The sequence below is a fragment of the Podarcis erhardii genome, assembly GCF_964252035.2.
Source record: "Podarcis erhardii genome assembly, chromosome: 14".
Taxonomy (NCBI): domain Eukaryota; kingdom Metazoa; phylum Chordata; class Lepidosauria; order Squamata; family Lacertidae; genus Podarcis; species Podarcis erhardii.
Window position 1 is genome coordinate 15,572,849 of NC_138503.1, and position 23,717 is coordinate 15,596,565.

Here is a 23,717-nt window from a genome sequence, read left to right on the forward strand (position 1 = left end):
GATGGGCATGTTGGCACCCAAAATGAGGACACGTCCAGGTTTCCCCAGATGTCTGGCAACCCTAGGGAAACTGTTCTTAACCTGAAGCACCACTTTAGCTAATGGGGCCTCCTGCTGCTGTCGCGCCGCCGGAGCACGATTTCTGTTCTCATACTGAAGCAAAGTTCTTAACCCGAGGTACTATTTCTGGGTTAGCGGAGTCTGTAACCTGAAGTGAATGTAACCCGAGGTAACACTGCATCAGGAAACGGTGTTTCCAAGCAGACCCCTATAATCTCGTACTTGTGTGACTTCTGATAAGATTCTCCAGGCCCCTGGAATGACACCAAGGGAAGTTTGCGACAATTTCGCAACAGAGTTGAGAGTGTAGCTGTGGCGATCACACAGGGTCCCCTGATGTTTGACGGTCTATTGACCCTGTGCCACCACTGTGATTGCTTTCCCGCCTCCACCAACCCGTTTCTCTCGGGTAGACACTGAGTCCAGACAGTTGTTCACATTAACAAATAACCAAGTTTATTTTATAGGCATGAACAAGTTTATGGTTTCAGTTAATTTTTATTGGCAGTTTTTTACTCTTAGTTTTTTTACTGACCTATATGTTCCTAACAACTTCAAATTGATTATCCCAACTATCTATCTGACTCCACCTAACAGTTCTTCTCACTCTCTCACAACACAACTCGACCAACCCACAGACTTATCCTCCCTCTTCCTTCTCCAACTCCCAACTGATTTTCCAACAACTCCAACTCTATTTATTTTTTTAATAATATTTATTAAAAATTTTAAGGGTTACAGAAAGCAAAAGTAAAAACACCATATTAAACAAAAACAAAACAACACATCACAATAAGGAAAAAAGAAAAAAAGAAAAAAAACCACAGCTAATCTTCCCATAACTTATCTTTCATTCGCTTGTTTCCTTGACCTCCTCACACCTCCCTTTTTTGTATTCTAATTTGGTTAACTATTTCAGCAAATCCTTTCCATCTTTTCCAATTTTTGTTCTGTAATTTATCTCAATATGATGTTACTTTACTTTCCCTCCTTTCACCAATTAACAGTCTATTTTTTCCTAAACCCTTATAACATTTCTGCTAAAACCACATAACTTCATTCCAACATCCTTCTAACATTCATTAATTTTACAATGTTTCTGTAAGTAGTCTTTAAATTTCTTCCAATCTTCCTCCACCGACTCTTCTCCCTGGTCTCGGATTCTGCCAGTCATTTCCGCCAGTTCCATGTAGTCCATCACCTTCATCTGCCATTCTTCCCGGGTGGGTAGATCTTGTGTGTCCAACACCTCCAACTCTAACTCCTCCCCTTGGGTTCCCACTGGCCAGTCGCTTCACACTCATTGAACCCTTTCCTTATGATCCACCTAATAGGCAAACGCCACAGTGGCAAACCACTTTTATGTATTTTATTTGTAAAAGGGTGCTTTATTATTATTTTTTAAAAGTGCATTTATCACAGCCTGCAATGAGCGGTTCGACATGTAGGCAGTGGCGTAGCGTGGGGGGTGCAGGGGGGGCCGGCCGCACCGGGCGCAACATCTGGGGGGGGGCGCGCTCACCGCCTCCAGAGTCGCCGAAGAGCCTTGGGCGCAGGCTGTAGCAGAGCCCCATGTCTCGCGGAACCAACGAGCTGTGCGCGCGTCCGGGCTGAAGGCGTCCGGCAGGCAGCGGCTCTCAGCGCTCGCCGCGGTCCCCGCGCGTCAGGGCCGCAGAGGGCGCGCCAGGCAGCCCCTCCTCACAGCCCCGCCGCCGCTGCTGCAGCTGCTGGGCCATGTTGCATTTTCCTCGCCTCTCTGCCCTCCTCCTCCTCCGGGCAAGCGGCGTCGTTTGGGCGGCAGCGGCAGTGGCAACTCGCCTCAGATCACCTGACACGGACCCCCCGCCGCCGCCGTGGCTACCTTATCGTAAATACCCCAGCCCAGGCAGCAGCAAGAAGAAGCTGGCAGCGGCGGCAGGTTAGGGGTTAGGGGCGCAAATTACTTGCCTTGCCCCGGGTGCTGACAACCCACGCTACGCCGCTGCATGTAGGTTCCGAGTTGCTGAGCTGGCAGTCTCTGAAGGTCGTGCTTATGTTACAGGTTTCATTCCAGGCCATTTCTGAGTCTCCAGGACTGAGTCCTGCTGGCAGAAAATCTCGGGCTGTGTACTGTACATTTGGCCGCCGCCGCAGCAATTCATCTTCTAGCTGTCTAAAGGCCTTCTTAACATTTCCCTACTGAAACTTAAATACAGTGACAGATGTTCACTGTTGGCTGAGCTCGCTGCTCTGCTGACCTCTTTTTTTAGCAGCCGGTGGAGGGGCAGGGGGCAGTATTTATTTATCTTTTGAAAGCCACATTCACTTATTCATTGACTTGTTCAAAGCCTTAATACGTGGCATTCACATATAATGAATCGCATATGTGCAAAGCTTTGCTTGCGTTCTGTGGAAGGCGGCTGGCTGCAACACTCATTCCACTACAGTGGTACCTCGGGTTAAGTCCTTAATTTGTTCTGGAGGTCCGTTCTTAACCTGAAACTGTTCTTAACCTGAAGCACCACTTTAGCTAATGAGGCCTCCTGCTGCTGCTGCGCCTCCAGAGCACAATTTCTGTTCTCATCCTGAAGCAAAGTTCTTAACCTGAAGCAGAGTCTGTAACCTGAAGCAGAGTTCTTAACCTGTTAGCGGAGTCTGTAACCTGAAGCGTATGTAACCTGAAGCGTATGTAACTATGTGTTTTTTTCTGCATGTACATAAGAGGAAGGTGACAGATGTATTGTACAGTGGTACCTCAGGTTACATACGCTTCAGGTTACAGACTCTGCTAACTCAGAAATAGTATCTCGGGTTAAGAACTTTGCTTCAGGATGTGAACAGAAATCGTGCTCCGGCGGCGCAGCGGCAGTGGGAGGCCCCATTAGCTAAAGTGGTGCTTCAGGTTAAAAACAGTTTCAGGTTAAGAACGGACCTCCGGAACAAATTAAGTACGTAACCAGAGGTACCACTGTATTGGTACTTCTCGCGGCCGCAGCCCTGAAACCGGAAGTTTATTTCAGGCATTTTATACCCTGCCTTTGAAGGAAAAATGACCGTCAGAGCAGCTTACATAAATCAAGTACTAAGGTGGTTTCTGACTTGAGGCTGTCTAAAAAGTCATGACATGTGAGGAAAAAGGAACTGGAGGGAGGAGGAAGAAAGCAGGCTCAAAAAAGAACGTTCGGGTCAGGCATCCCCTTCCCTCAGGCAGCTGACTTAATGGCAGTCACTCCACCCAATTCCTACAAGTCTTAACTAGGGGTGTTGAACAATTTGGATGGAAACAGGTGTAGAAATTGCCAGTGTAATTATGTTCCTTGTGTTTTTATATTTTGCTAGATAATAGAGGGGGGAAAGGCTGACACAAGGTTGCCCAGTTAACTTTGTGCTGAATGGGGATTTGAACTCAGGTCTTTCTAGTCTAAGCCCAGGACTCTAACTACTATGAAAAACTGTCCGGCAATCGCTCTTGTTTATCTCAGTGGAATTTCTCCTGCTTGGAGTTGCAGTGGTCCCATGTGATTTAGGTTCCATGTGAATAGCAATAATTTTAATTTACTACCCCACATGGCTTGGTTATGACAATTTAAAATACATTACTATTATTATTATTATTATTATTATTATTATTATTATTACAGTGGTACCTCGGGTTACAGATGCTTCAGGTTACATATGCTTCAGGTTACAGACTCCGCTAACCCAGAAATAGTACCTCAGGTTAAGAACTTTGCTTCAGGATGAGAACAGAAATTGTGCGGTGGCAGTGAAGCAGCAGCAGGAGGCCCCATTAGCTAAAGTGGTACCTCAGGTTAAGAACAGTTTCAGGTTAAGAATGGACCTCCGGAACAAATTAAGTTCTTAACTTGAGGTACCACTGTATTTGAAATTATTTACCGCACTATACCCGGAGGTCTCAGGGCGGTTCACAGAATAAAATCCAAATATAAAACCACAAAATACATAATCAAAATAAAAACAACAACCCAATAACCCCCACCCCAAAAAAGCACATTTCAAAAGGGCATAGGATCCTCACAACATTTAAAGTAAGACCATTAACAAACCTAGACAGAAGCCACTCGTTGGAAAGACCATGATCTCAGAAATGTTTGCAGCAATATTTATTGGCAACCAAATTATCCAGGTGCCTTTCGGATACAAAGACAAAAATAGCTTTGAAATAAGAGTGGGAAGGGAAAAAATTAGCTGTGGTTGTTGAGCAGATGTAATACTATTCAAAAATAGTTTTAAAAACTTAGAATTACAGAAAATGCAATCACCTGAATATACAAGTCCTATGAGATTGACATACTGTTGTTTAACTGTTAGTAGATGAATACAGAGTGATTCTTTGCAATATGCTGCTGGTTCATGTCTGCTTTTTCTTTATTGATTACCAGGCAAATACCTATGAGAAGTACTGGGGGTTCTATCAGAAGTATGGAGGCCAGAGTTTTCCCCAGGATCATGTGAAGAAAGCAATTGCTGAAATTGAAGAGATGTGCAATATTCTGAAAATGGAAGGAGTGATTGTGAGAAGGCCAGAGCCACTAGACTGGTCAACCAAATATAAAACACCTGACTTTGAGTCCACAGGTAATTGCTCAGTGACTTGGAATGTGCAGAATCGATTTAGAGCATGCCCACATCCAAGCCGTACATGTAAAGCACATGGGAATCCTGGGAAATGTGGTTTAAGGGTGCCGGGAATTGTAGCTCTGTGATGGGTAAGCTGCAGGATTCTCTGGAGGAAGCCATGACTGTGAAAAGTGGTAAAAATGTGCTTAAAATGTACATTGTGGATGTGAACCATGTCTCCGTCTCCTCATTAGTTTATAAAGTATTGTTTATTCGTTATTGATGAGATTTATTTCCTCTTTAAAAAAACACAAAAAAACTTTAAAGTCCTCGTGACAATTCATAAAGGACAACAGTAGCCTACCGTTAAGCAATTTAGTGTATTGCTACCTATAGTTTCACAGGGGATGCATGTTGTTTACAGTAAAACAGTACAGTCCCTTCTGTTAATCTAGATCAGGGGTTGGCAAGGCTTACTGAAATATACTCGGAGTCCAGAGTGGATTTCATGCTCTTTATTCAGCTCATAGTGGTGAGGAGGAATGGAAGTTCCCCCAGAATGTCTGCTTTATATACATTATTTACACAATGGACCCCATGTGATTGGCTAATTCCGGGATTCTCCTGTAGGCCAATCAGGTTGCGGATTCACTTCCACCTGGAGCTGGATTGGGTGGCTCCTGTGGACCAATCAGGCTGCTGCATTCTGGATCCTATTCAACTCAGTACATAACACTTACCTTGCCTCCATGGGCCAGATTGCGGGTGCGTGTGAATGCGTGTGTCCACGATTTTCATCATCTGTGTCTGCGCAGACGCAATTTCTGGCGCCACTCACGAGTCCCCACACTGCACTACTTCGGTTTAGCGCAGCACGTGGGGACTTGCCGAGTGGGTGGCTCGGTTTGGGGGCGGCTTGTGGGCCGGTAAAACGACCCCTGTGGGCTACTTGTGGCCCATGGGCCTTAGGTTGTCGGCCCCTGATCTAGATCTTGCTAGGCCTACATAGACATCACTGTTATGCAGTTGTGATGCACTTTAGGCACACTGCGGAGCAGCCATGATGGATTAAAATGGATGACACGCTGAAACGTTTTTTTGTCTCGTACAAACTGCTTGAACTTGAGTGCACCGTTTTGCTGCTTTTTGATAAAGGCTTGGCACTCTGGTTAAGAGTGGCAGAAACACAGCCGTGTCCCCAAAATAAGGTTGGGTCATAACACATTTTGGCAAACCGACGCTGGGAATCACGTTGATTTGTTTCTGTTATGTTCAGTAGCCTGTGATTTGTTTTTTCGCTTGATGTGTGCAAGCTTTACTCCCTCTTCCACTGGGTTATTACCTAGCAAAATCGAACCTTGAATGGGATCCAGTGTGCAGGATTTGTGCCACTGTTGACTGGATCCCCAGATCAAACACTTCGTTCTTTTGGTAGGGATGTACGCAGCTATGCCAAGAGACATTCTGCTGGTCATTGGGAACGAGATCATTGAAGCGCCGATGGCTTGGCGGGCCCGTTTCTTTGAATACAGAGCGTACCGGCCCATCATCAAAGAGTACTTCCGCCGCGGATCAAAATGGACCACAGCACCAAAGCCCACCATGGCAGATGAACTTTATGACCAGGTATTACATGGGTGGCGCTGTGGGTTAAACCACAGAGCCTAGGACTTTCCGATCAGAAGGTCGGCAGTTCGAATCCCCGCAACGGGGTGAATTCCTGTTGTTGGGTCCCTGCTCCTGCCAACCTAGCAGTTCAAAAGCATGTCAAAGTGCAAGTAGATAAATAGGTACCGCTCTGGCGAAAAGGTAAACGGCGTTTCCGTGCACTGCTCTGGTTCGTCAGTCATGCTGGCCACATGACCCGGAAGCTGTACGCCGGCTCCCTTGGCTAATAAAGCGAGATGAGCACTGTAACCCCAGAGTCGGTCACAACTGGACCTAATGGTCTGGAGCATTCCCCGGTGGCTCTCTCTGGCTATAAATCTTCCTCAGTCCAGAGTGGCTGGTAATAAGCGACTCTTCTCTCTTCAAAAGAGCACACCAGTCTTCTGGTATATCATAGCAGAAGAAAGACTCAATCGTAGTTCTAAAACTACTTTATTTACAGTCTTATATACAGAGGGAGGCGCATGGCGCTGTGGGTTAAACCACAGAGCCTAGGACTTGCTGATCAGAAGGTCGGCGGTTTGAATCCCCGCAACGGGGTGAGCTCCCGTTGCTCAGTCCCTGCTCCTGCCAACCTAGCAGTTCAAAAGCAAGTCAAAGTGCAAGTAGAAGGTAAAAACGGTATTTCCATGCACTGCTCTGGTTCGCCAGAAGCGGCTTAGTCATGCTGGCCACATGACCTGGAAACTGTACGCCGGCTCCCTTGGCCAATAAAGCAGATGAGCGCCACAACCCCAGAGACTGGACCTAATGGTCAGGGGTCCCTTTACCTTTTATATACAGAGACTCCATCAGTACATCTGTGCTCTCTGAACACCAGTACAGTGGTACCTCGTGTTAAGTACTTAATTTGTTCCGGAGTTCCGTTCTTAACCTGAAACTGTTCTTAACCTGAAGCACCACTTTAGCTAATGGGGCCTCCTGCTGCCGCCATTCTGCCGGAGCACGATTTCTGTTCTCATCCTGAAGCAAAGTTCTTAACCCGAGGTACTGTTTCTGGGTTAGCGGAGTCTGTCACCTGAAGCGTCTGTAACCTGAAGCATATGTAACCCGAGGTACCACTATACAGAACTGCAACACACACAGAAGTGAAACCAACTTCCAATAGTTCATTGGTACCTTAGGTTACATACGCTTCAGGTTACATACGCTTCAGGTTACAGACTCCGCTAACCCAGAAATAGTGCTTCAGGTTAAGAATTTTGCTTCAGGATAAGAACAGAAATCGTGCTCCGGTGGCGCGGCGGCAACAGGAGGCCCCCATTAGCTAAAGTGGTGCTTCAGGTTAAGAACAGTTTCAGGTTAAGTACGGACCTCCGGAACGAATTAAATACTTAACCCGAGGTACCACTGTACTCAGAAGGAAGAGATAACACAGACTTACTTTCTCATGCTCACTCAGACACTCACATGATCATAGTACCACTCGCTTGGATAGATAAAAATCCTAACAGTTGGCAGGGGCTGATGGGAGCTCAATGCCAACAATAATATCTGCAGGACGATCTGTGTTCCTCACCCCAGAACTCAGCGTTTACCCACAGCATGTCTGCATTGGCAACCCTCCCTGCTAGAACTATCAGCCCTGGAAAAGCTTAGGCCGGGCTTCCTCAACCTCAGCCTTCCAGATGTTTTGAGACTACAATTCCCATCATCCCTGACCACTGATCCTGCTAGCTAGGGATCATGAGAGTTGTAGGCCCAAAACATCTGGAGGGCCGAGGTTGAGGAAGCCTGGCTTAGGCAGATCAGAGGTTGAGAAATGACGCCGTGTGATTGCCCCGAGTAGTGGGAACAGTCCTAGCGAAGGCCTGTGTGTGTTTTGTCTTTCTGAGACCAGGATTACCCCATTCGCACTGTGGAAGACAGGCACAAGCTGGCTGCACAGGGCAAATTTGTCACAACTGAATTCGAGCCGTGCTTTGACGCTGCAGATTTCATACGAGCTGGAAGAGACATCTTTGTGCAAAGAAGTCAGGTGAGCAGATTGGTTCCTTTTTTTGCAGTATAATTTTTTATTAATTTTTTCAAACATTTGCACCATAATTTTCTTATCAAATAGTTACATTGTTTCATAAATTGACTTCCCACTCTCATTTCTGCAGTCTTTTTACTCAGACCATCTCTACTGCATTATATCTTTATCTATTACAAAAGTTTCTCTGTTGCAATTATTTTATCATTTTTCCTTCCTCTGCTTTTATCTAGAATCCTGCCTTCAATTTCATTTGGCTATAGTATTTTTAAAAATAGTCCATTCCTCTATGAAAAGTTCACCATTTTGCTCTCTTAATTTCACTGTCAACTTTGCCATTTCTGCGTAGTCCAACAACAAAATTACATCCATTATCCGTTTTTTAGTTAGATTTATTTGTTGGTTAGTACCAAGTTTTATGCCAACTTTGAAAAGCCTGCTGAAAACTTTTCTATTCCACTACGCCTATGCAGACAATTATGAATACACCCCCCCCCCACAATGCTCTATTGATGTTCAATTTAAATATCTGCCTCTCTCTGTCCCTCCATTGTGTCAAGTTGGTGGAGTTTTGCACTTTGAGAATACAATGATCAGAGTTAATGCAGCGTGCGTTTATTAGCGGCAGAGTTTAGATGAGTGATTTATGTCATTCCCCCTTTAAAAAAGCTCAACAACTCTTGTCAATCCTTCCCCCCCCAAAAAGGTAGATCACTGCTATTTATTTTAAATACTGGGAGTAGATCGAAGTCTCTTGGGTGTTAGACGGGCCTGATATATGGCTTACTGTTGTTGCAGATATTTCTTCTGAAACAACTAAAAGTCTAAATCTTGCTCTCAAGGTTACTAACTACTTAGGTATTGAGTGGATGCGGAGACACCTTGCGCCGGAATACAGAGTGCACACCATCTCTTTCAAAGACCCCAATCCCATGCACATTGATGCCACATTCAACATCATCGGACCGGGCCTCGTGCTTTCCAACCCAGATCGTCCGTGCAATGAGGTAAGGGATCTTCAGCCAAACTGGGGGCAAAAATATAAGAGCAGCCCTGTAAGATCTGGCCAAAGACCCATCTATTATTGCTATTATTATTATTATTTATTGAATTTATATACTGCCCTATAGCCGGGGGTCTCAGGGCGGTTCACAGAACGAAATCAAAATATAAAACCACAAAATATGTAATCAAAATAAAAACAGCAACCCAATAACGCCCCTGCCCATTTTAAAAGGGCATAGGATGTCAATCAAGTCCTGGTTAAAAAGGAATGTTTTTGCCTGGTGCCTCAAGGTGTCTAATGAAGGCGCCAGGCGAATTTCCTTGGGAGAGCATTCCACAGATGGGGAGCCACTGCAGAGAAGGCCCTGTTCTCATGTTGCCACCCTCTGGACCTCTCGAGGAGGGGGCACACGAAGGAGGGCCTCAGAAGATGATCTCAGGGTCTTGGTAGGTTCATATGGAAAGAGGCGGTCCTTGAGGTATTGCGGTCCTGAGACATTTAAGGCTTTATAGTTCCAAACCAGCACTTTGAATTGGGCCCGGAAACTAATTGGTAGCCAGTGCAGTCGGACCAGGATCGGTGTAATATGCTCAAACCGTCTTGCTCCGGTGAGCCACCTGCCTGCTGAATTCTGCACCAGCTGAAGTTTCTGAACAATCTTCAGAGGCAGCCCTACGTATATTGCACGGCAGTAATCTAGTCCAGTATCCTTTTCCCACAGGGGTCAACCCATGGGAAAGCAGGACCCCCAAGCACAAGAGCCCCATCCCCCTCAGCAGCTTCCAGCAACTGGTATTCAGAAGCATCACATCCTCTGACCATGGAGGCGGAACATAGCCTTTGTGGATCGTAGCCCTTGATAGCTTTCTCCTCCATGAATTTGTCTAACCCTCTTTTGAAGCCATCCAAATTGGTAGCCATCACTGTTTCCTGAGGGAGCAATTTCTGGTGTACTTCTAGGCCCCCTCCCTGAGGTGCTAGCTGATTATGTGCAGGGAGTTTGATGCAGGAGAATATTCAAACATCCTGTTCACACACCTCCATTCTTAAAGTGGTAGAGTCCTGCCAGAAGAACGGAAAGAGTCCTGTTTAAACAGACCCAACGGCCAGTCTAGACCAGTGTAGGCCCACAGGTGCTTTTGGGAAGCTCGCAAGCCCAGACTTTTCTGAACCCTTTGAACAAGTCGCTAGGTTTCTCATCAGCAATTGTTAACTAAGCCAAACATTATTTAAGCCCTTGTTTTTGCAGCTGACCTTGGGCAATTGCGTGCAAAGGTTGTGATTCCTTTTTACAGCTCTTAAATTTGTGTGGGCTCTTCCTTGGACTCTTGATCTGTTTTTACTCCATCTAACAAAAGGACTGTACAGTGGTACCTCGGGTTACAGACGCTTCAGGTTACAGACTCCACTAACCCAGAAACAGTACCTCGAGTTAAGAACTTTGCTTCAGGATGAGAACAGAAATCGCACAGTGGTGGCGCGGCGGCAACGGGAGGCCCCATTAGCTAAAGTGGTGCTTCAGGTTAAGAACAGTTTCAGGTTAAGAATGGACCTCTGGAACGAATTAAGTTCTTAACCCGAGGTACCACTGTAGTGAGGGACACGGGTGGCACTGTGGGTTAAACCACAGAGCCTAGGACTTGCCGATCAGAAGGTTGGCAGTTCGAATCCCCGTGACAGGGTGAGCTCCTGTTGCTTAGTCCCTGCTCCTGCCAACCTAGCAGTTTGAAAGCACGTCAAAGTGCAAGTAGATAAATAGGTACCGCTCCAGTGGGAAGGTAAATGGCATTTCCGTGCGCTGCTCTGGTTCGCCAGAAGCGGCTTAGTCATGCTGGCCACATGACCCGGAAGCTGCACGCCGGCTCCCTCACCCAATAAAGCGAGATGAGCGCCGCTACCCCAGAGTCGGCCATGACTAGACCTAATGGTCTTTACCTTTACCTTTACCACTGCAGTAGATTGCTTCAGTTAGCAGAACTATTGCTCTGTTTGTTACCCTGGAGCTTCCTTGGACAGAAAGATGCATGTAGCCAGTGCCGGATTTACGTATAAGCTAAACAAGCTATAGCTTAGGGCCCCACTCTCTTGAGCCCACCCCCCAAAAAAATAAAGGAAAAGAAAACTGGATATACATTTCCAAAATAAAAGATAAAAAACAAATAAAATAAAACCTACATACAGCAACAGTGTTTTGTGTTGTGTAGGCTCCTATGATGTAAGTAATGGGCTCCACCTGCTAGCCTGCTCCCTAAAATATCACTGGTTTGCTATTATTATTTCATGTTATAGCAAGTTTCTAGAGACTAGATTATGAGTCTTTGTAAACTGTGTTTCTAAAGGAACTTTTGTTATTGCCAAATGCCAATGTGTTTGCATTATTAAGTTTGTTATGAATAAAATATCGTTTTAATTTAGAGCTTAATAATTATTTCACTATTAATATACTTCTTCTTAATTGTATTTCACTTTCAATATACTTCTTCTTAATTGTATTTCACTATCAATATACTTCTTCTTAATTGTATTTCAATTCAACAATTGCTTTGATAAAATACATATTTTGTTATGTACAAATGGCTTTAGATACCTTTTAGTTCCATAAATTACCATCTAGCATATATTCAGCTGAAAAAAACAGCAGCAATTTGTTGTTGACAAAGGACAGCTAGACATATAAAGGGCCCCATTACCTTTAGTAGCTTAGGGCCTCATCAAACCTAAATCTGGCCCTGCATGTAGCGTATGGAGAATGCGTTTATCTACATGAGAGGAATGGCCTACAAAAGCTGGCATGAATGCTAGAGGAGAAGAAGTGTGCATGCACACGAAAGCTCATACCAAGAACTAACTTAGTTGGTCTTTAAGGTGCTACTGGAAGGAATTTTTTTTATTTTGTTTTGACTAGAGGAGAAGAAATTAGTGTGTTGCTCTCTTTTAAAATATCTTGTCTGGTGGGGGTGCTAGAATCATCTGACGGGCCTCTGTGGGAAGGAGAATAGTGGACAAGATAGACATTGGGTCTGATCCAGGATAGCTCTTGATCTTCATTTGCAGTGGGTGGCCAAAGGAGGATGTGGAGTGTTTTCTAGGGTGCTATCTGCACTATAATTTAAAGCAGTACAACACCGCTTTAAACAGTCATGGCTTCTGTGGCAACCTTCCTTAGTAAAGATGGGAGTAAGGTAACATGACCGGATTTGGGGGTGGTTTTAAAATTTAGACTCTCCCTGTCTAATTTTTTAGAGGTCTGCATGTCTAGGCCTGCACTGATTGCGCGTCAGTTGTGAAGTACAAAGTACAATATCAAACATTTTAAGAATATTTGAGCAATTGGAAAATATTAGACGCCAGTGTCAGCACAATACATTTAGCTCCAGACTGAGATTGCATTCACATGGCAGTTTATTCCATTTTCACAAAATGTTTCCCTCACTGATAATTTCCACATTATTTTTCAGCTTTCATACAATGTAAAAGCCACCTCTGGAGCTATTGTGCTATATAGAAGCACTCGCTTCCATATTATTTGCAAATGGATTCTTTTCTGGAAGCAAATAACATGGACTTGACTGCTAAACTTGAACTATATTTCACTATAGTTACAGAAAAGGCTTTTACGATGTGTGAAAGCTCAAATATAATGTGGAACATAGCAGTTTGGGGAAAGATTGAAAATGGAATGAACTGCCATGGGAAAAAAAAGGATGCTCGGTGTCTTTCGTTGATGTGCAAGTAGAGAGCCCTCTTGTGATGAAAACTAAGCAATGCAACTTTGCAAACAATGCTACATTTTCCTATAAAGACCTTGAGGCCAGACTAGATTTGATGCAGAGTGCATATTTTCATTTTAGCATGCATGCATTTTAACATGCAAATGCCAAGAGCAGCAATGGCGATCATAATAAGGATTGTAGGAGGCAAGGCCATGGGTTTTATCTCTGTATGGGTGCACATTCCTGAATTGTAACGGGTTGGACTACTTATACTACTTCAAACTCTATTATTCTTAACCCTTTCCTCTCCTTCTGTGATCCTGCAAGACGCGTCCTCTTCTGTGGGTGCTTGTTTGCATTGGGAATAAATCCCACAATGGTTAAAAAAAATCTCCCAATTTGAATCTCTATCTCTTTCAGATTGATCTCTTCAAAAACGCAGGCTGGACGGTGGTTCACCCTCCATTGCCCCTGATCCCTGATGGTATGTTTAGCTTATTCCCAATTTTAAAGACCAGTTGTGCAAAGCAGAAGTCCCAGACTTCATCCACCCAATGGGAGTGCTAAATAGTATTTCCTGTTTATATTTGCATCCAGACCACCCGCTGTGGATGTCCTCTAAGTGGCTCTCTATGAATGTCCTGATGCTGGATGAAAAACGTGTGATGGTCGATGCCAACGAAACTCCAATCCACAAGCTGTTTGAAAGTCTCGGTGGGTCAAAATGTTTAGGGATGTGAATAGATGCCAGGAGAGGTTATATTTATTAGATACTATCCTTCCTTCCTCCCTCTCTCACACTTGTGAGTTCAGCAGAATGCATCCTTTCGCAGCTTAAAAGAGCCAGTGTGGTGTAGTGGTTAAGAGCGGTAGTCTCGTAATCTGGTGAACCAGGTTCACGTCTCCGCTCCTCCACATGCAGCTGCTGGGTGACCTTGGGCCAGTCACACTTCTTTGAAGTCTCTCAGCCCCACTCACCTCACAGAGTGTTTGTTGTGGGGGAGGAAGGGAAAGGAGAATGTTAGCCGCTTTGAGACTCCTTCGGGTAGTGGTAAAGCGGGATATCAAATCCAAACTCTTCTTCTTAAAAGGGAAGCTTGGATACGTTAGTTTTAGCCTTTTAATTTAAGGAAGACTGGATTCTCCTGATATTTCCCATATTCTCCCCCCTGAAAACAATAATCACCTATTGTAAAAAAAAAGTAAAAGTAAAACAGTCTTATAAAAAGTAAAAAATGACATTTACTCATTCAGTATTCCCTGTTGAAGAATTGCAGAGTAACAGCAGCTTTGTTCAGGCAGGCTTAAAATATTAATCCAGTTACAAATACACACTTTAGTCTAGTTCAAAATGGAGTCGGTGTGGCTCAGACTTAGCATATGTTATACATTGCTGGAATGAGGCGAAAGAGCAAAGAGAAAGTGCCCCGCCAGGTGAGGAGATTATATGTGGCTATGCCTTCCCGCTGTCAGGGCACATTGCAAGTGGCTCTCAAGAGTTCTGTCTAGCAAACTTACAGGAAAACTCTGTGAGCTTCAGCTCCTATCATGTGCCTGTCTAGCAAGCATGCATTGTTGGTTTGATTGCAACTTAAATATCCCATGCAATGTAGTGTGTAAAGGTAAAGGTAAAGGGACCCCTGACCATTAGGTCCAGTCGTGGTCAACTCTGGGGTTGCGGCACTCATCTCGCTTTATTGGCTGAGGGAGCCGGTGTACAGCTTCCAGGTCATGTGGCCAGCATGACTAAGCCACTTCTGGCAAACCAGAGCAGTGCACGGAAACGCCGTTTACCTTCCCGCCAGAGCGATACCTATTTATCTACTTTGCACTTTGACGTGCTTTCGAACTGCTAGTTTGGCAGGAGCAGGGAACAAGCAACGGGAGCTCACCCCGTCATGGGGATTTGAACTTGCCCACTCGGCCAAGTCCTAGGCTCTGTGGTTTAACCCACAGCGCCACCCGCGTCCCTAATGTAGTGTGTAAGTGAAGCTTAAAGGAGCAGCTAATTGGCAGGGCTGCAGTCACATGACGGAGAAGGTGATGAATATGGCTCTGCTCCAGGGCCTCTCTAGGCCCGAAACAGGAAAACCTGTGACTCCTCTATGCAGGTCCTATCAGTCTTGGGCATGCTGTTTAGAGCTTATGGGAGTTGGGATCCAACCGTCAGGTCACAATTTTTCCCATCCCTACTCTCTGGCAACTCTTAAGGCAGGTGTGGGGGACTTTTGACCCTCCAGATGTTGCTGAACTTCAAAACCCATCACCCCTGGGCCATGCCAGCTGGGGAAGATGCAGAGATATGAAGAACCAGATTTAAGCCTGGAAAAATAAGAAATATGAGAGAACTGAAATTGACTGAGCCATTTGGGGGTAGCTTGGCCAAAATGGCCTCACAGGGGGATCCCCACTGTTGGGAGAGGGGGGTTCAAGCCCAAATCTCCTTGAAATATGCCCCAAACACTCTATGACACTGTGCTGTGTTATAAAGATTAAAAAAAGGTAAAGGACCCCTGGACGGTTAAGTCCAGTCAAAGGCGACTATGGGGTTGTGGCGCTCATCTCGCTTTCAGGCCGAGGGAGCCGGTGTTTGTCCACAGACAGCTTTCCGGGTCATGCCTTCCCCTAATGTAATGTCTACTTTTGACAATAATGAGTTAATTCCTTGCTCTGGGCAATCCTAGCTCTGACACACATTATTATTTTAATGAAATTTCTACCCAACCTTTCCTCCCAATCTCATTTTGCTGCATTCACTGGGGGATTATGACACTGGTCATAATAATTAGTTCATAAACTATTGAATTCAGTGGGTCTAGGTGAAAAAGGTAAAGGATCCCTGGACGGTTACGTCCAGTCAAAGACGACAATGGGGATGCGGCGCTCATCTCGCTTTCAGGCCAAGGGAGCCGACGTTTGTCCACAGACAGCTTTCCGGGTCATGTGGCCAGCATGACTAAACCACTTCTGGCACAACAGGACACTGTGACGGAAGCCAGAGCGCACAGAAATGCCGTTTACCTTCCCGCTGCAGCGCTACCTATTTATCTACTTGCACTGGTGTGCTTTCAAACTGCTAGGTTGGCAGGAGCTGGGACAGAGCAACGGGAGCTCATCCCACCACAGGGATTCGAACTGCCAACCTTCCGGTCGGCAAGCCCAAGAGGCTCAGTGGTTTAGACCACAGAGCCACCCGCGTCCCCTGACTGTGTTGTAAATGAAGGAGGAGCTGGCCATGGTACCAGACATGCTTGCACAGCTCCTCATAACCCTGTGTGTAAATCTGAGTCAACCTTCACCAAAGGGTCTTGCTTCGCTTTCTTTTCTCCTGCAGGCATTTCGACAGTCAAAGTGAACATCCGCCATGCCAATTCCTTGGGAGGAGGCTTCCACTGCTGGACCTGCGACATCCGCCGTCGTGGTACCCTGAAGTCTTACTTTGATTAGGAAGGGTGCAGCTTTGTGAAGCTGCACACGGTTAAGTTTGCATGAGCTAGGCATAGGCAAATGAAGAAGAGGAGATCGGTTTCATCTTTCTGCTTAAAAAGGGTGCGAGTGCATGAACTGCAATACTTGGGACAGTGCCCACCTCCCCACCCACCCCAACGAAGGTAACAGGAACATTGTGCCCTAAGAGCCTATTCACACATTACACAGAGGCAAGCCCAAGATGTGCCTGTATGTTCCGTTTATTTTGTTTTTCCATTCATGCATACATTTGTTCAGAAGTAAGCTCCACTGTGCTGGACGTGGCTCATTTCTAGATGCACAGGATTGCAGCCTTAAATCACTAAACCCACTTATCTTTTTTTAAAAAATTCCCTTTTTAGAAGATGCCTACATTTTCAAAAGGCTCCTGCTACTCTTGCTTAGATCCAGACTGTTGGTTGCTGTTGTGTCCCAACTGAAATCAGTAGAACACTCTGTTGGTTAGAGCATGGCGCTGATATTGCCAAGGTTGCAGTTTCAGTCCCTTCCATTTCTACAATTCTATGGAAGTGACCTGCTGCTGACCTTATTTCCATAGGACCTCAGTGCATCTGGCTTACTCTGAAACTACAAAACACTGCTGAAACTTTTGTTACATGAATACAATACTGGTAATGACACACACAGCGTAACAGGCTGTATGTAACTGTGTAAATTCTATTTCAAAAAACAATTCAGCGTATCATATCACAATATGTAATTCCATAGGCAAACTTATCATATGAGCGGAACATATTCTGAGAGATTAAAGTCCAGCGGATTGATCAGGAGATACAGTCTATTCAGTTCTTATGCTAGAAACGTAAGATCCTGATTAATTCCCTGGACTTTAATCTCTCAGAACATGTTCCGCTCATATGATAAGTTGGTCTGTGGAATTACATATTGTGATATGATCTGTTTAATTGCTTTTTGAAATAGAAGCTACACAGTTACATACAGCCTGTTACATTGTGTGTGTCGTTACTCTGAATCTAACCTTTCTTGTATAGGTTCTGTAGCCTTTGAAACAACTTGGGTGTGCCCTCAAACACTGTAATGTGTGAAGTGGCCCTTAGCTCGTCTAGGCCAAAGTTGCAACTCCTCATCAGCAGTACAGGTCTTCTGGCTGGCTTTTTGAAAGACTTCCACCCCCCCACCCCCATGAAGTCCCTTCTTACATTCACTTCCAGGATGCACAAACTTCAACAGTACTTTTCAGCCTCATAGAGGTCAACTGGTTGATACTGCTCTACATCTACCTCTTTTCAAAAAGGCAGCTAGAAAGGTTAGACCTGAGTTTTAACAGAAATCTTTCCAGTATCTTTTCTAGTTTGAGTGTGTTTGTGGATACACATCACACTTCATAAAATTTAAGGCAAAATATTTAAATACACAGATCTTATATGGACCTTGGTTTTTACTGATTTTGTATAAGCTATTTAGGTTAGTTTGACTTGTGTTGTTGTTGTTTTGAAAAGGTTAAGCCCCATGCTGATGCGGCTGTTACTGAATTTATTAATCATGTAGGAATCATATGATGCCCTCTGTGGACCAGCTTGACACCCATTCATTGGAGCAGGGGAACTATGTGCGTGCAATCCATCACACAAAGGCTAGGGATCCTCGTGAATTGAATTTGGTCTGCATTTTTAAGCAAACAAGCCTGATTTGGGGGTTCCTGGTTTGCTACACAGATTGGCCCAGTGCTATCCTTCTATTTTCCTCCCTTCTTTGTTCTTTGCAATACACTTCTGGAAGCAGTGGCCCGCTTCACACATACACCAAACTATGACATGCATGTCTCCTGATGTACGCTGTCAGAACTGTGCCTAACTCACTCTCCCTTTCCTGCGCATACAGGAAGCAAACCACTGTGCCTATGGCTTACAGTTCGGTGCAAAATTGATCCTCGAAGTCTGTTTCTTTCCAAACAAACCACAAGAGGGAGAGCTTTTTTCCAGCAGCATGTACCAGCATTGTTACGTGTTCGCAGCACGCCATAGCTTGAGTTTCTTTGATGGGTGAACGCAAAACCAAGTGCGTACCTTGTCATGAAATGCACACCAAAAGAATATGCGAGATCAGAAAAAGATTGATCTCTCCTTCCTTAAAGTTGGCACAACCTTTGCCCTTTGAAATGGGAGATTCCTAAAGGTCCAACTTAGGAGGCCGGGCCCTCATATATAACTCTGAACCTCATGCTTTTCCTAGATGACTCAGTTGTTAGAGCATGGCGCTGATAACACCCAAGGTTGCAGGTTCGATCCCCTTATGGGTCAGCTGCATATTCCTGCATTGCAGGGGGTTGGACTAGATGATCCTCAGGGTCCCTTCCACCTCTACAATTCTATGATTCTAGTTAATATAATATAGAATTTTGCACGATGCAGAGAAACTGGGTAGATAATCCCCCCCCCCCCTAGAACTTGGGGACTGAATGTTGGGAAGATTCAAGGCAGACAAAATAAAAGCCCTCAAGAACGATGATGATGATGATGATGATGATGATGATAATTTATTATTTATACCCCACCCATCTGGCTGGGTTTCCCCAGCCACTCTGGGCGGCTTCCAGCAGAATATTAAAATACAATGATTCATCAAATATTAAAAGAATCCCTAAACAGGGCTGCTTTCAGATGTCTTCTAAAAGTCCGATATTTGTTTATTTCTTTGACATCTGATGGGAGAGCGTGCCACAGGGCAGTGATGGCTACCAACGTGGATGGCTTTAAAATAATAGACAAAGAAACATAAAAGAATAAACAAGTAAGGCTATGTTTTACTTCTGCTGCTTCCGAATGCCAGCTGCTGGAAACCACTGAGAGCCAGTGTGGTGTAGTGGTTAAGAGCGGTGGACTCGTAATCTGGGGAACCGGGTTCGCATCTCCGCTCCTCCACATGCAGCTGCTGGGTGACCTTGGGCCAGTCACACTTCTCTGAAGTCTCTCAGCCCCACTCACCTCACAGAGTGTTTGTTGTGGGGGAGGAAGGGAAAGGAGAATGTTAGCCACTTTGAGACTCCTTAAAGGGAGTGAAAGGAGGGATATCAAATCCAAACTCCTCCTCCTCCTCCTCCTCCTCCTCCTCCTCCTCCTCTTCTTCTTTTTCTTCTTCTTCTTCACTCAAGAGAGAGCTCTTGAGTTGAGGTCCTGTTTGCAGGTTCCCCTTAGGTCTCTAGTTGGCCACTGTTTTCATGAGGTGGTGGTAATGGCAGGAAATTCATGCACATAGCCCCTTACTCCAGTGGATGGGTTTGCAGATGGGTCATGAGATGGGGTCACCTTCCTACACAATCACATCCGCATAGTGCTTTCTAAAGCTCTAGACTTTGTATCTAGTGCCCTGGTTTAGGAAGTAGTTCTTATTTCAATGTATCTTCTCTCGATGAACATCACTTCTGGTTTGTTTGTTTTTAAAGTTCCCATGTGTGCCAACACATTTGATTTCGTGAGCTGGTTTAGATAAACGAAAAGCTTTTTATTGTTGTTATCATTGTTAATAATCCTTAGCAGAAATGCCAAATCGTGGGAATTTTAAGGATACCCACCAGTGCTGTAAATTAAGTTTTCAATACTGATTTCCTCAATATGTATTTTTATGCCGATAAAACATGTTTGCATTTGTGAACTGTTGGTGTTTTTCTCGTTTTGAGGGTTGATTTTCTGCCTTGGACAAGAATGGCTACACCCCGACCCCCACTCACCCCAGAAAACCCAAATCCTCTTTGTGTGTGTGTGTGTGTGTGTGTGTGTGTGTGTGTGTGTGTGTATTTTTGTCTTCAGACATTCACACTAAACATTTAAGGCACATTCAACACACATTTAAAACACATTACTTCACCCCCAAAATATTGAGAATGATAGCATAAGGGTGTTGGGAAGCGTAGTTCTGTGACGGAGAAATGATAGTTCCCAGAGTTCTTGGATGTGGGGAGTCATGCGCATTGAATGTGCTTTAAATACTTCTGCTCTCTGTCTGCCTCTCACAACCCACAAAACCCATTTTCAATAGGTTATTGTATTTTAGTGTTCTGTTGGAAGCTGCCCAGAGTGGTTGGGGAAACCCAGCCAGATGGGCAGGGTATAAATAATAAATTATTATTACAGTGGTACCTCGGGTTACATACGCTTCAGGTTACAGACTCCGCTAACCCAGAAATAGTACCTCGGGTTAAGAACTTTGCTTCAGGATGAGAACAGAAATCGCACGGCGGCAGCAGGAGGCCCCATTAGCTAAAGTGGTGCTTCAGGTTAAGAACAGTTTCAGGTTAAGAACAGACCTCTGGAACGAATTAAGTATGTAACCAGAAGTACCACTGTATTATTATTATTATTATCTTTAATGTTCAGTCAGCTTTAAGCCTGCAGATACATTTATTGATTTCATAAAATTTATACATTGCTTGGTGGTAAAAACACCTCTAGGCAGTTTACGCATACAGTGGTACCTCGGGTTAAGTACTTAATTTGTCCCGGAGGTCCGTTCTTAACCTGAAACTGTTCTTAACCTGAAGCACCACTTTACAAATGGGGCCTCCTGCTGCTGCCGCGCCTCCAGAGCACGATTTCTGTTCTCAACCTGAAGCAAAGTTCTTAAGCTGAAGCACTATTTCTGGGTTAGTGGAGTCTGTAACCTGAAGCGTATGTAACCCGAGGTACCACTGTAAAAGATAAAACAAATATTTTTTTTTCAACCATACTTAACAACATACAGAAGTCAAAATACTAAAACAGATTAGAATTACCTTGACTTTCTAAGCACGTGGGCAGGCTTCTCTAAACAGGGATGTTTTTAGCAGGCGCTGACAAGAGTACAGTGAAAGTACCTGCTTGGTCTCAAGAGGCAGGGAGTTCCAAGTAGATAAATAGGTACCACTCCGGTGGGAAGGTAAACGGCATTTCCGTGTGCTGCTCTGGTTCGCCAGAAGCGGCTTAGTCATGCTGGCCACTTGACCCGGAAGCTGTACGCCTGCTCCCTTGGCCAATAAAGCGAGATGAGCGCCGCAACCCCAGAGTCGGCCACGACTGGACCTAATGGTCAGGGATCCCTTTACCCTTTACCTTTAGAGTATATTGAGAAGCAAAGCAGCTGATAAGCCTGATCTCTATTAACTGTTGCAACAGGGTCCCCACTCGCCACACACAGGAGGGAGGCATAGCTGTCAACTTTTCCCTTTTCTTGCGAGGAATCCTATTCGGAATAAGGGAATTTCCCTTTAGAAAAGGGAAACGTTGACAGCTGTGGAGGGAGGAGGACCCTGAACAATGGTGCACAAGCCCTTATATAGACTTTTGAAATTGTCCACCCAGTAGCCCAAGACCCCCTGCTCCAAAAAAAACCATACATACATCACAGAAGGAGGTGGTGTACAGCAGAAATCCTGCCTGCCAGGATACCTGATAATGGTCACTGATTGCTTTACCTGGCCAATCTTTTGTGATGGTTAATACTTTAGTTCCTAAATCCAGGTCACATGCTCACCCTATTCATACAAAAATATGCCCTTAAGACAGGATTTGCAAGCAAAAAGACTATGGGAAGGCTTTCCCCATTTGCCTCCCTTACTGCAGAGGAATATTTGAGGTCGCTGGGAGAGTCAAAATGGCTTCAGGATTGCTCTCCCATACAATTTCAGACAAATGGTTCGTATATTTAGATATGTGTGCATTTATGAATATTTATTCTATATTTGAGACCTTAAAATTCTTATAACATTGGACTACACCTCCCACCTTTGCTGACCATTGGCCACACTGGCTGGGGCTGATGGGAATTGTAGTTCAACAACCTTGGGCAGGAGTAACCTGGCTTCTGCTTTGGCAGGTGTCCCTGTGCTGAAATTTATTTCCAACCAGAACTAGCAATGAGGAAGAAACTACTAAACCACGATTGGATGTGACCTTTTTTTATTACTGTGTTAAGCTTTTTGTTCAGAAAACAAAGGAAAACAAATTACAAGGAAGAAGAAACGATCAAACCATTCAGAGATTCAGAGTAGCTTCTTTTACACAAGGGCATTTCCAGATTGCCAATTATTTATTATTTTTTGCTGGATTCAGTCACATACCGGCACAATTACCGTTGCACAATTACCGTTGATTGCAAGGCTGATTGCACCACACAAACCCTTCTCCAAAACAACAAACCTTTTGCGTTAAGGAAAGTGAAATATACTCGGAGTCAAGAGTGGATTTTATGCTCTTTATTCAGCTCATAGTGGTGAGGAGGAATGAATGTTTCCCCAATATCTGCTTTATATACATTATTTACACAATGGGCTGCACGTGATTGGCTAATTCCGGGATTCTCCTGTAGGCCAGTCAGGTTGTGGATTCACTTCCACCTGGAGCTGGATTGGGTGGCTCCTGTGGACCAATCATACTGCTGCATTGTTCTAGGACCAATCAGACTGCTGCATTCTGAATCCTATTGTTCTAGGACCAATCAGACTGCTGCATTTTGGATCCTTTTCAACTCAGTACATAACAGAAAGTGATGGGAAATTGTGGGGAAGCGTTTCCTTGAATCCAGTGTCTTCTAAGCTCCCCACAAACAAATGAGATGGAGTGCTAACTCGTTAGTCAACATTATGTAGCCTTTCTGCAAAAAAGCAGGATGAATACTCAATAAAATACCCTCACCATGTGATGTTAACATATGAGAGTGCTGGAGGTGAAACAGTTAAACAGGTTACCCAATCAGAACCCAGGGGGGTGGAGTGAGAGGGACTATAAAACCAGCTCTGGGAGGGGTGAAGGGAAGAGTTCGTTGGGTGGCTGGTTGGGGTGGGAGTGAATTGGGATAGAGTCTATGGGTAGGTTGAGTTAGTGTAGTGAAATAAGCTGAGTCAGGAACAGTTAGGAGCTAGGAAGACAAGTACAGTGGTACCTGGGGTTACATACGCTTCAGGTTACAGACTCCACTAACCCAGAAATAGTACCTCGGGTTAAGAACTTTGCTTCAGAATGAGAACAGAAGTTGCATGGCGGCGGTGCAGCAGCAGTGGGAGGCCCCATTAGCTAAAGTGGTGCTTCAGGTGAAGAACAGTTTCAGGTTAAGAACAGACCTCCGGAACAAATTAAGTACTTAACCCAAGGTGCCACTGTAAATATCTGAGAGGTGGTTTAGTGAGTGAGAGCAGGTAGCGGAAGCTATAGGTCTGGAATAGGCACCCCATGATTGTAATTGCCCCACACAGTTTATGAAATCACACGCTTGTTAAACTGGACTCAGTATTGTACCAGGTAGTGCCTGGGTGGTG

At 44.7% G+C, this 23,717-nt stretch overlaps 1 protein-coding gene and 1 long non-coding RNA gene across 2 annotated transcripts in view; both read left to right on the forward strand.

The window, feature by feature from the left end:
• GATM (glycine amidinotransferase) overlaps positions 1-17,281 on the forward strand; it is a 29,273-nt gene extending 11,992 nt beyond the window's left edge. The window contains exons 3-9 of the mRNA XM_081839160.1: positions 4,443-4,638; positions 6,056-6,246; positions 8,129-8,266; positions 9,106-9,270; positions 13,403-13,466; positions 13,580-13,696; positions 16,317-17,281. Coding sequence (XP_081695286.1) covers positions 4,443-4,638; positions 6,056-6,246; positions 8,129-8,266; positions 9,106-9,270; positions 13,403-13,466; positions 13,580-13,696; positions 16,317-16,429 — 984 coding nt within the window. The 3' untranslated portion in view covers positions 16,430-17,281. The remainder of the gene's footprint in view (positions 1-4,442; positions 4,639-6,055; positions 6,247-8,128; positions 8,267-9,105; positions 9,271-13,402; positions 13,467-13,579; positions 13,697-16,316) is intronic.
• LOC309328957 lies at positions 17,282-20,083 on the forward strand. Its single transcript, XR_014150953.1, has 2 exons — positions 17,282-19,289; positions 19,590-20,083. It is a non-coding gene; the product is annotated as an uncharacterized lncRNA (long non-coding RNA).
• The last annotated feature ends 3,634 nt before the right edge of the window (positions 20,084-23,717 follow it).